General features: G+C 41.3%; 1 protein-coding gene across 5 annotated transcripts in view; it reads left to right on the forward strand.

The window, feature by feature from the left end:
- The window catches only part of Socs2 (suppressor of cytokine signaling 2), a 37,940-nt gene extending 24,666 nt beyond the window's left edge, over nt 1–13,274 (forward strand). For all 5 annotated transcript variants that reach the window (XM_045153514.1, XM_045153517.1, XM_045153512.1 and 2 more), the window contains exon 4: nt 12,434–13,274. In XM_045153514.1, the coding sequence (XP_045009449.1) occupies nt 12,434–12,523 (90 nt within the window). In that variant the 3' untranslated portion in view covers nt 12,524–13,274. The remainder of the gene's footprint in view (nt 1–12,433) is intronic.
- The last annotated feature ends 326 nt before the right edge of the window (nt 13,275–13,600 follow it).

Here is a 13,600-nt window from a genome sequence, read left to right on the forward strand (position 1 = left end):
AGAAGTAACATTTCTTTTTAAAAAAATATTTCAGAATGTTTTGGCGCAACACAAGCACATATTTTAATTTGTCTTTTTTTATTTTACAAAGCACACACAGTGTTACGCACACGACGAATTCTGTTCTGTAATTTGCTTTTCAAATTTGCTATTTGGCATCTGGACTCTGTATAGCTTTTTACATTTTTACACAATAATACAAAGCTCTCCCTCATTCTTTTCAACAGCTGCACAATATTCCATGGCACCATTGTTGATTGGCACCGTCCCCTACGGATGGACACTTAGCCTGTTGTCCAGTGTTTTGCCGTCACAATCATGGGGCCACAAAACTTCTGTGCCCGTCCAGGTATGCTGCTGTGGCCTTGTGAGGACATACAGGTCAAACAAGTTCCTGAAAGTGGAACTTTTTGGGTCAAAGGGTTTGCGTATGTAACATGCTACCAGATACTTAAAAAATAAATCACATATTCCAATAGAGAGTTCAGGTTTAAGTGGGTTTCTGTCTTTCAAGTTACAAAGGTAAACAGGGGTTTCCTTAAAATATTGTTGACTGTAAACAGCATCTTGGTATGGAGATCACATTAGCTTGTTTATTTGCTAATTTAATATCCTCAAAGTTAAGTCTCTAGAAAGGATGTCTCTGGCGCCTCAAGTGCTCTGCTTGGGTGTTTCAAAGTAGCCAGCTGCCAGGCTGGGGGAACAGCCTTGACAAGCTCATTTTGGGCATGGCTAGGGGCAGCTAGGGCTAGAGTATAGGATTCATGCCTTGACTTTGGTTCCTAAGAAATGACTGCCTGTAGAAACCCTTGGGCACCATTGGGAAAGCATTGGCTTTTTTTTTTGTGTGTGTAATAATATCATCTCCAATTAATTCTGTTTTTTTTTTTAACATCGATTAAACACAACTATGCCAAAAATTCTCCTTTTCTAGCCCTTTATTCTCCTTCTTATGCTCTCTCCCTGCATTTGTTCCTTTCCCTGCCAATGTCTTCTGTGTAGTACCTTCCCTGGGTGTTCACTTCTAGGAACCATGTCCTTGATTTTCTGCCACTGAAAGGTGATTCGGGGATTAGCTTTGCCCCTGCAAAGTGACCCGACACTGTATCTAAATTTTGTCCCCAAAGGGATATATTTTTTAAATATTTTATATATATTTATTTGACAGAGAAAGAAGGAGAAGGAGAGAGAGAATGGGCGCATCAGGGCTTCCAGCCACTGTCAACAAACTCCAGATGCTTGCACCCCCTTGTGCACCTGGCTAACATGGGTCCTGGGGAGTCACACCTGGGTCCTTTGGCTTTGCACGCAAATGCCTTAACTGCTAAGCCATCACTCCAGCCCCCAAAGGGATATTTGATCTGCTTATGGCTTCTATTGCTTAAAGCCTTAAAAGCTTAAGGCACTCCACCTACTTTGAAATATTTCATCTTATTTTTCGTGAAAATCATAGTTGAAACCTAATGCAGATGAAACCAGATGCCAAGGTCAAAGTCAAGTTTCAAAAAGAAAACCAAAACTTGCCATTTCAGTTGCCATCAAACTGCTTTATACATGAACATAGTAGCATCCCACCCAATCAGCTTTTAGAATTTAGCCACCTTTTTGGGACATGTAGAACTTTGACAGGTATTGTATTTCCCAACTTTCTGGAGAAGGAAATTTTCAGAACCAAGCTCCCTCACCCTCAAAATGCATCTTAAGCAAAGACACGGTCAAGTTGAAATAGGGAGCCTGGATGTCAGCAAGATAAAAAACCCAAATTATGAGACAATAAACTTCACATTCTAGGTCTGGGTATCTTTGGGTTTTTAAGCTATTCCACTATCCTACAGACATATATGCTGCAAGATAAAGGAAATAAATCAGCAAGCGTAGGCAATTCATCTAATCCAAGCTCCTCATTTCAAACCAGGGTTTCCAGTAACACCGTAGGAGCCAATAGTAAGAGCCAGGAGGGGAACCGTGTTGTTCCATGATGTCCCTAAATAGAATATTCCTCACAACTGCAGGAAGCACCTGGGGATTATGTGCTTTAGAAATTCAGCAAGAAGTTGTTTTTGAAATAAGAGAAAACTAGATTGCTTTCTGAATTCAATGTTTTTACTATCTTCATACATATTTTCTATAATCTGACTTTTAATGAAAATAAATTCAAGTTAACAACATATTTAAATGGGGAAAAAAAATCAGGTAAGTCAGAACAGGGCATTGAGAAGGGCCGTTTAGCTTTGACTCTGAACTGCTTTTATTTTAACTGAAGCTGACCTTCAAAATTACAGTGCTTTCGTTTTTACAGCTTTTTTCATATTCTGTAAAAAAAAAAAAAGCTGAAAAGTGAAACAAAGATGTTTCTTCAATATTACAATTTCCACTGTCATCTAAATTTTTTTTGTGTCCATCAAAAATTTAGAAGATATATCTTCTTCAATTTATCCTTTAATTATCAACTTACTGATGGACCTGTCCATTTTTTTATTTTTCATAAGAGGAGGCATCCTTGCTCCTTCTCCTATTCTCGGTTTCTTTAGTTATCACCCTTCCTTTTCACTTGGGGAGTTGATATGAAGTTAATTTGTTGGAGGATTAGGTTGTTTTAATACCTGATAGCGTGACTGCTCAGTCAGCCGTAGAACTGGACAGAAAGTTAGGAGAGGGATCCCAGGTCCTGGAAGGTCATCTTGACTACTGGCAGTTACAGGGAAGATTTGAACTTGCAGGGCTTTGATCTCTGTGTTTTAAGTCAGAATTAAAAAGGAATTCCGTGGTTATGTAACTAGTCCTTGAAGCCAGCTTTATGACATTTTGTTCATATGTCAAATTGAATAATCCAGTCAGAAACACAGGGCACCGAATCTTGTCAGCAGTACTTTGAAAGTGAGGATTTATTGAGACTTCTTTTATTGCCTCAGCTTTATTACTTTTGAAAATATGTGATGGGTATTACACTTAGATTTACTAGGGTACTTAAAATCTTGTCAAAATGAAACAAGCTCTTTCTGTCAGTCGCATTTGCCTATTTGAAAGCATTGGTGATGGCGAGAGGTTTTGCTTTTGGGAATTTTACTCATTACTGCAAATGAACTATGCTCAGCTCTTTCCTTTTTACAGTAGGCATTTATTTTACTGATTCTAAGCCAGTCGTTAGCTGTGGGAGATGCTTCACATACTTGAACTAATTGTGTGATTTGCTTGTGAAAAAATGGACTCACATTCTCTTCTTCTCCACCCTTTTCTGAGCCGCGATTTACGATTTACGTACTTCTGAAGATATGCTGCAGACTCTGTCAGTGCGAATTCAGCTGAAAGATCAGAGTGCTTCCCACTGTTGCTTGTCGAGAGCTTGAGATCCCAAATGGGCCTGTTGTCCACTTGCGTGTACCTTTTGAGAAATGAACGCAGTCTCATGTTTCTTGTCTCTGTGTGCCCCTCCGGCCGGAATGTCTTGCGCCTGCCAACTGAAAGAGGAGTCTGTTCTTTCTCTCCCAGAGTAAGTCTAGCTTCGCCCATCTTAAATTTGGTTGGTTGGTTCACGACCCAAAGAAAAGAAGTACCTCTCCCACCCCTCACTTTTTACCTTTGGGCCACCACACTCTTACTGTCTCTATTTGGAGCTTCCAGGGTACAGCTGTGTCCGACTTAATCTAATAAAGAGTCTACGTTCTTTTCCCATTGACTTTGGGATTATACCTTGCTGTAGTCTATAGGACTATACAACAGAATAAGCTGTTGTATTTTATTTTACCTTTCTTTTCTTCTTTTCAAAAATATTTTATTTCTTTGTTGGAAAGAGAGACAAAGAAAGAAAATGGGCTTGTCAGGGCCTCCAGCCACTGCAAACGAACTCGAGACACATGTGCCACCTTGTGCATCTGGCTCACATGGATCCTGGGAAGTTGAACCTGGGTCCTTAGACTTCACAGGCAAGTACCTTAACTGCTAAGCCATCTCTCCGGCCCCATCCTTTATTGTTCTTCTCCCTCCTTTCCAAGAACAAACAGAAGACACAGGCAACTGAAGGGATTTTATGGCTGGACTCGTCCCTGTGCTGGCAATTGCTTCCACTTACTCATAACTGACTATTTCTCAAAACCTTCCCATTTCACCCAGCACAAAAAGCTAGTTACACCCGTGGCTGACACCATGCACCAGAGGGTCCCTGGGACACATGATAGGCATATTTGGATTCATTTCACTAATTTGAAACTGTTTTTTGATTTTTTTTTTCATTGAGCTCCATCCTATGTGCCCAATTTTATGGCAAGTACTTTACATATATTAGTTAATCTCTGCAACACCACAGCGTCCGAGATATAATCATATTATGCCCATTTTACAGATGAGGAAACTGAGGTACAGGTTGAACTAGAGAGCCATTCCTTTAATGTGGCAGAGCTGAGATTTGAAACCAGGTTATCTGATTAATTTTTTTTTAATTTATTTACTTTATGTGTGTGAGAGAGAAGTAGAGAGAGAGAGAGAATTGGTGTACCAGGGTCTTTGGCCACTACAAATGAACTCCAGATACACGCACCACCTCGTGCATCTGGCTTACGTGGGTACTAGGAAATTGAACCTGGGTCCTTTGGTTTTGCAGACAAGTGCCTTAACCACTAAGCCCATGTTATCTAATTTTAATATCTGATTTAATCTTTATGATCTAGGATGCTAAGCATAAGTGACTGGGATGTCCCTGTCAGGGAGTTGGTAGATAGGGCTATCAAAGGATGTTAATTCATGTATTTGCTAACCTTCCTGACTGTTTAGAGAAACCAGAACTGAAGGCCTGATGGGCCTCTCTCCTGCCCTTTAATACCACTTACTACAAATTCATTTTGTTCTTAGGTGCTTCGCTTGTCTTATCTGTGAAATAGAAATGTTATTTTAGGTGGAATACAGATCTCTCTCTCTCTCTCTGCCTCTTTAGAATTACTTATCTATTTAAAAATTTTTAACATTTTTATTGACAACTTTCATAATGATAGACAATAAACCATGATAATTTCCTCCCCTCCCCCACCTTCCCCTTCATAATTCCACCATCATATCCCTGCCCCCTCTCTGAATTAGTCTCTCTTTTTTTAAAAAAAATATTTTTATTTTTATTTATTTATTTGACAGAGACAGAGAGAGAGAGAGAGAGAGAGAGAGAAAGAAAGAGAGAGAAAGAGAGAGAGAGAATGGGTGCACCAGGGCCTCCAGCCCCTGCAAATGAACTCCAGATGCATACGCCCCCTTGTGCATCTGGCTAACATGGGTCCTGGGGAATCAAACCTGGGTCCTTTGGCTTTGCAGGCAAATGCCTTAACTACTAAGCCATCCCTCCAGCCCATCAACTAGTCTCTCTTTTATTTTGATGTCATCATCTTTGCCTCCCATTACAATGGTCTTATATAGGTAGTACCAGGCATTGTAAGGTCATGGATATCCAGGGCATTTTGTGTCTGGAAAACTGCATTGTAAGCAGTCCTACCCTTCCTTTGGCTTTTACGTTCTTTCTGTCACCTTCTGCAATGGACCCTGAGCCTTTGAGAGTGTGATAAAGATGTGATGAATGCTCCTCTATCACTTCTTCTCATCACTATGGTACCTTCTGAGTCATCCCAGAGGTCACTGCCATCTGAAAATGGAAGGTTTGAACACAAAAGTGAGAGTAGCATTAATATATGAGTATGGAAATTATTGAGTAGTTGGGTGAATATAATATACACATATAACCAGACACCAGCAGGCTTTAAACCCCTAGGGTTCATGACTTCTCCTGTCATAGGTTTTCAGTACCAGGCATGTATTCCCTCCCATGGAATGGGCCTCCAGTCCAATTAGTAAGCAGTTGGTTTCCTCCATAACAAACATGCCACCATTGCACCCATTGCCTCCTTTGGCTTGGCTGGCTGAACTTAAGGCTTGCAGTGTTCGTTGCTGTTCTTCATTGATGACTTTTTTCCCCCATAGGGCTTTATGCTATCTGTCAGCTGGTCCACGGGGAGGAGGTTTTCAGCTCAGTTCCAGCTTGATTTCTCAGTTGCCTTGCAGCCCAAGCATGTGAAGTCTTAAGCAATAGGGTTTTAACATCTATTCCTGGTGGGAAATCAACAGCCTTGGCAATGGCCTGTAATACTTTGGAGGTAACAGGGACCTCCCTGGCCAACCACTCACTGGAAGGTATTTCATCCCTGGCACTGAAATTTTTCTAGTAACAATCTATAGCTTCTGGACATGCCATTGTCCAAAACAGTAGGTCTATGTACAACTTATTATTTGTTTGTTTATTACTTTATTTTGGTTTTTTTGAGGTAGGGTCTCACTCTAGCTCCGGCTGACCTGGAATTCATTACATAGTCTTAGGGTGGCCTTGAACTCACAGTGATCCTCCTACCTCTGCCTCCTGAGTGCTGGGAGTAAAGGCATGCACCACCATGCCCGGCTTTTATTTGTTTATTTTTAAAACACTATTTATTTACTTATTTAAAAGAGAGAGAGAGATAATGGGTCTACCAGGGTCTCCTGAAAATGCAGACAAACTCCAGATACATATGCCACTTTGTGCATTTGGCTTTATGTGGATGTTAGGGAATTGAACTCAGGCTATCAGGCTAACCACTGAAAAATCTCCCCAGCCATTTAAGTTTTTAAAAATGTGAAATAGTTATAGATCTCCCAGGAAGGTATAAAGATAGCACAGAGAGGACCTGTGTGCCCTTCATGTGACTTTCCCTGATAGTCACATCTTACGTAGTGGGCACAAGGAAGCCAGAACCTTGACATTGGTACAAAGTATATGTGAGGTTTTACATCATTTTACCTCCCATACATCAGAGTGACTATACCTAAGGCCAGGGCACCTATAAAGATTTCCTTGGGGGCTGGAGAGATGGCTTAGCAATTAAGGCACATGCCTGAGAAGACTAAGGATCCAGGTTTGATTCTCCAGGTCTGGTGGCACCTACATCTGGAGTTCGTTTGCAGTGGCTAGAAGCCCTGGCACACTCATTCTCACGCTCTCACTATCTCTCTCTCTCTCTCTGTCTTTAATAAATAAATAAAAATAAAATCTTTAAAAAAATGATCTCCTTGAGCTACCCATGTGTCATAGTCATCCCTCTTCTTTCTCCCGCAACTCTGGCAACCACTGATTTGTTTTCTATCTCTATAATTTTGTCATTTCAAATCTCATTTATTTATTAGTGATTTCCAAGACAGGGTTTTATCATGAAATCTAGTCTGGCCTTGAACTCATGAGCCTCTTGCCTCAGTCTCCTAGGTGCTAGAATTCAAGGCATGCACCACTACACTTGGCTTCAAATTTCCTTAAACAAAATAGTTGTGGTTTTTATTATGACGTCTCGGTCAGAGGAGCGCAGGAGTCTGTAACAATGCTTATGTAATGCAGCATTCTGAATCAGTGAACGAGGCCTCTCTGTGCCAAGTCTCCCCCAAGTTCCTGCACATCCTTCTTGTCCAGGCCCTCACCTCTCAATGTATGCTATTTGGCATCTGTAGACAGTAGATAGTACAGCTTTATAAGTTCAAAATTTATATAAGCATATAAGCAATCAACAGATACTGAGCATGTGTTATGTGAGAGGTTCATTCTGTGAGAGGTTCTATTCTTTTTTTTGTTTTTAATTTCATTCTGGCCTGGAGAGATGGCTTGGAAGTAAAGGTGCTTGCCTGCGAAGCCCAAGGACCCAGGTTTGATTCCCTAGTACCAATGTACAGCCAGATGCACAAGGTGTCTAGATGTACAACCAGATGCACAAGGTGCATGTGTCTAGAGTTTGTCTGCAGTGGCTAAAGGCCCTAGCACACTCATACTCCCCTCAAAAAAAAAAAAAAATAAGAGCATAAAAAGTATTATTTACTTGGAGAGAGTATATATGGGCAGATCAGGGTCTCCTGCCACTGCAAACTAACTCCAGACATATGCACCACTTGTGTATCTGTTTTAATTAGGTACTAGAGGATTGAACCTATACCAGCAGGCTTTATAAGCAAATGTATTTAACTACTGAACCATCTCTCTAGCCCCAGGCTCTGTTCCTGATCTTGGGAATATGGTGGTGAATTGGCCAGAATCTTTTTTTTTTTTTTTTTTTTTTTTTTGGCATTTTCCAGGCAATGTCCTACTGTAGCCCAGGCTGACCTGGAACTCACTCTGTAGTTCCAGGTTGACCTCCAACTTACAGTGATCCTCCTACCTCTGCCTCCTGACTGCTAAAATTAAAGGTGTGTTCCACCACGCCCAGCCAAGTACTTGTCCTAAATGTATAAATTAACGAGATAATTGTAGGTGTTTAACTATATGGAAAGCAGTGAAATGGCATTGTGGTTCAGATGGGCAGGGGAGTTGGCACATGAGAGACTGATAGAGTCTGGGCCAGGGCCTTGTTGAAGATACTAGTTTCTAATTAAGCCTAAAATGGTAAAAAGGAACAGGAATGAGTGTGGTATGTAACAGGAAGAGGTAATGTGGCTGGAGTACCGTGGCCCCTGGGGGCAGGAGGTGAAGTCAGGGCGGTGTCTGGTGGAGGTGAGGAGGGAGATTAGGAAGAGCCCAGGAGTCAGCACTGAGATGCTTAGGTCTTCTTAAGGCTGCAGAAGGAGCCAATGAAAGGTACAAGTGGAATGAGCTGCTGCTGTCTTTTGAGGGAGGGTCTAGAGCAGGCTTTAAATGGGATGTTTTAGGAGGCAGTGTCTAGAGAAGAAATTAGCCCAGGGTGATGGGAGGATTCCCATTAAAATAGAAGGCTTAGCATCATCTTATCTTTCTGAAATTTGCCAACATTGTGCTTCCAGATATACCAATGTTGACATGTTTAGATAAAGCTCATTTATTTTAATTGCTATATGTATTCTGGTTGATGACTATGTCAGACTACCTATTTTAAGTATATGTTCAAAACATATCTAGCCAGGCATGGTGGCTCACACTTTAATCACAGCATGTGGGAGACAGGTAGGAGGATTGCTGTGAGTTCAAGGCCACCCTAAGACTACATAGTGAATTCCAGGTCAGTATGGGCTAGAGTGAGATACTACCTTGAAAGACTCCCGCTCCAAAAAAAAAAAAAAAAAAAAAAAATTGGCTCCTGTACACCATTCTACCAAGAACCTTTTTATATATGAATCCTTGTAGGTAGAGAGGAGTTTTTCTGGTATGGTCATCTAGCAATCAAATTGCTGAGGTCTTTTCAATAAGCTGTTAGTCCTCTTCAGCAGATAGTACATAACTGTTCTCTAAAGTGAACAGCTTATGGTCCCAGGCTGCACTTAAGAATTTCCATTCTGTATATCATCAACAGTTACAATTATCCTTTTCCAGTCTGATAGGCTCCAAATTATATGTCATTGGGGCACATGGTGGCTCATTCCTGTAATGAGCCCTTGGGAGGCTGAGGCAGGAAGACTGTCATGAATTCAAAGTCAACCTGGGTTACATAGTGAGTTTCAGGACAGCTTTCTCAAAAAACAAATTGACAAGAATGGTAGGAGAGGATTATGATCATGGTATATTGTCGATGTATATGGAAGTTGTCAACAAAATGTTTTTAAAAACCCAAAAAGAGAAAAAAATTCATATGTCATTGTTAAAATTGGCATTCCCAGATTACTCACCTGTTTGGGGGTTTTTTGCTTTTTTTTTTTTTTCTGATTGATTTCTTTTCTGAGAATTCCTTGTTCCTGTCCTAAGTCTGCTCTCCTGTTGGGCTATTTTTTTCTTGATCTGGGGGAGCATTATTTGGAATAAAATTTCTTTATTGGATTAATGTAGACAAAATTGGCTGGTCTAGTACATTGAATCGTCTTGTGCTTTCCTACTATTTTTAAATTATTAATTTATTTGTATGTGTGTGTGTATGTATGTATGTAAGCATGTATGTATGAGTATGTACATGCCACGGTGAGCTTGAGAAGTCAGAGGACAACCACAGAGTGTCTGTGCCCTTTTCCCATCTTCCTTGAGACAGGGTCTCTTGCCACTGCAAAAGATTACCAGTTTAGCTGGTCTGCTAACCTGGATTCTCCTGGCTGTGCCTCCCTTTGTTACAGGTACACTGGGATCACAGACACATGTGCACCTTTGTATCCAGCTTATATGGGTGGTGGGAAAGGATTGAACTCACATTGGCAGGCTTTGCAAGCAAATGCCTTTAACTGCTGAACCATCGCCCCACTGCCCTCACCATTTAATTAATTAAGTAAGTAATCTGTAAGCAGAGAGAGAGAGAGAGAATGTGTGTGCGTATGGGTGTACCAGGACCTCCAGCTACTGCAAATGAACTCCAGTTGCATGTGCCACTCTGTGCATCTGGCTTTACATGGGTACTGGGGGTAGACCCAGGGTCATTGATCCAGGGTCATTAGGCTTTTCAGGCAAGTGCCTTAGCTGCTGAGTCATCTCTCCAGCTTCCACCGCCCACCTGTTAAAACCAGCTTTTCCCATAAGCATATGTCTGTCTGTGGGCTTTTCATTCTGTTGCACTTGCCTGTCTCCAGGCCAATGCCATTCTTGTGTAATTACTGTAGCTTTATACTAAGTCTCTTATCTAGTTTGGTCCGTTGCTTTTCTTTGCTCTTCTGTGTTATCCTGGTCACTTTTAGTCCTTTACTTTTTGTTATTGAGTAAGGTTTAACTTGCCAAATACCACAGGGGAGAATGCATAGATTTTAATTGTAATTGTACTTATAGACTAATTGGAAAAAATTATGCCTTCTCATCCCATACATGACCTTGATATATTTTTTCATTTAATTAGCTATCTCTGATGCTTCAATTAAGTTTTGCTCTGTAATGATCTTGCATGTCTTTTGTTACCTCTGTTAATAAATGCCCTAATGCTATTGTTAATGAAATCTTTTAAAAAATTATACCTTTTGTTAGTTTTCTGCTGTTCTATGGGATCACTATTGATTTTTGGATATTAATTTGTGCCTAGTAACTTTGCTAAACTCTTAAATAATTCTGATAGCTTGAAGAGTCTTGGATGTTTAAAAAATGTACAGTCTTATTGCTTCCAAATGACTTAGCTTTACAAAGAACCAACATTTAGATAATCCCTTTAAGTCCCTTCCAAACTCTTAGACCCATAATACTATTTGGTGCTTTTGTATGTGTGGGGGTTGGGGTGATACAAATTAAGCACGGGTGTTCTCATTCTTGATATATTATATAGTACCTTGTTACATTATGTGAAAACCTTTCTTTATTCCTACCTCCTATTTCCTTCTCTATTGATTTTAGTAAAAATGACAATAATTGCTAATAAAAATTTTAAATACATAATAAAGATTTAAATCTTTAAGACTAGACATCCTTCATCTCTTGGTGGGGGCTGTCAGCCCGGGGTTACATAGTCACCAACAGTGCTTGACTGTAGACTTGGATGTGCGCTGTATGTATGATACATCTCTAGATGTGGAACAAAGAAGAGAGGAGGAAAGGAAAACTCTTAGTCCTCAGTACTGACAGTGCATGCACATGAGTGCATGCGAGCATGTGTACACACGTGCACACTCACACATACCGTATCAATTACACATCATACTAGCATGAAAACTCACGCTTCTTGCAAATGAAAGTTCAAACCCAGGGAGTGAATCAGTTTCCTATGTAAGTACAGCGGGCTCCTGATTGGACCACTGGAGCATGCGCATGAATCCATTTCCTAATTGAGGCTCCCTGATATGTGACCGGCCTATGAAAGACCATGCAGGGCATTATGTTAGGGGATGAACGTGTGCTTCAAGTCTGCATGGTACTCACTGTCCAGCACCATGACCAGGCTGATCCGGAGGCTGGTTTGTAAGAAAAAGCCCCATTCAATGTTCAGCCTCAAAATTTCAGAATCTTGGAGTCCACTGCGATGCTTTCAAGACATGGTCAGGTCTGGTGGTGGCGAAGAGGGGAAGCCAGGTTGTTACCCTGGGATATCTGTCATTTATATATATGGTTTTTTTGGGGGGGGGTTGGGGGTGAAACAGGAAAGGAGAAAGGCTGATTCTTCCTGGCAAGCCCTTTGAAGGGTCTGGCCTGTCGCATCTGCAGGGCTTGTTTTTGGGGGGTTGTCCAAATCTCCCTTGAGTAAGGGCCAATCAGGATGTGGTCTGAACCAAGAGGCAGTTACCAGACTGTTTACTCCACCGCCACCAAATCTGCTTGGTCAGAGACCAAGTCAGAGCTGTTCTCCAAAGCTCTGAGAGTCAACACTGCCTCCTATTTTTAGTAGACCATCGCTTGCAAAAATAGCTCGAAATCCAGACCTTTCAATCTTGGCAACTTTCAGCTTCACAGACCATCCTGTGGTAACAGCAGTCCCAGGGGACATTTTCTCCAGGGTCACCATGTGTCGAGTTCTGTGCTAAGGACTCTATGCGTTGCTTTGTCCAATCTTCACACAGTATGGTCACTGTTACTATTGCTGTTTTTCAGATGGGAAAACGAAGACTCAGTCACCTGCTCTATCAGACAGGCCTGAAGAAGCAGAGCCCAAGGTGGAGTCTAAAACAGTCACCAGCCTGACACCACAGTGCATAGTTTTACTCCTGTCTCCTTCCTGCTTTGCCACATTCCATAATGGCATTGGTGATGGGATGTTTGTTATGAGATCTGGTCCAGTTTCCTGAAAGGACTTGTGTTGCTAAATCGAATGCAAGTTACATAATCAAGAAATTATTTTTCTTCTTGTCTTATTTATTTATTTTTAAAAGCCACTGGATTCACAAGTCACCTTGTTCATATCATCATGTTCCCTTTTCACAGAGAAACTCGGCATATTTTTCCGTCACAGCATGATTTGGGGCAACTGCTTGACAATTTAAAGGGCCCCCAGCAGTTATGTGGAACATAGTCTTGAAGCGCCCAATAAAAACCATCAGAGTCTGAGCAGGCTTCAGGGGCGGGACCAGAAAAGCAGCTGCCTGTTCCTTGCTGATTGCTTTAGCAGAGAAATCAAACTTAGGATCCTGTGTTTGCTGCAATGATTGGCACACACTATCAGAGTCACTGCACCTGGAAAACTTCTGACTTGAATCTATTGATTTCATGTAAATAGCATATGGAGAACAAGTGGTGGTTTGGTTGCCAAGTAAATACAGAGGGAACACCCACATGGACAGACTACACTGATTTGTAACTTGACATTTCTCAGAGGGAAAACACTGGCTGTTTCCTGGTGCGTTCTTGCTGCCTATTTGAGCGCATAAATGCCTCAGTCACTTTTTGGCAATGTGGGTGATGGGTGGTGGCTCACTGAACGCCTGCGCTGGGGGGTTAGTGTGAACAGCCTCAAGGCTGGATCAGTGTGAGGCTTAGTTTCCAAATAATTTCTTCTCTTTTATTCTTCTGTACTCACAGATTCTTTAAAAAAAAAAAAAAATCAAGCTAGCCAGGCATGGTGGTGCACGCCTTTAATCCCAGCACTTGGGAGGCAGAGGTAGGAGGACCGCCGTGAGTTCGAGGCCACCCTGAGACTACCTAGTGAATTCCAGGTCAGCGTGGGCCAGAGTGAAACCCTACCTCAAAAAAACAAAAACAAAAACAAAAAAGTCAAGTGTTTGTCACTGTTATGCCTCTAATAATGGAGGGAAAGTATGAGAA

Source organism: Jaculus jaculus, chromosome 6 (genome assembly GCF_020740685.1).
Source record: "Jaculus jaculus isolate mJacJac1 chromosome 6, mJacJac1.mat.Y.cur, whole genome shotgun sequence".
NCBI classification, from domain to species: domain Eukaryota; kingdom Metazoa; phylum Chordata; class Mammalia; order Rodentia; family Dipodidae; genus Jaculus; species Jaculus jaculus.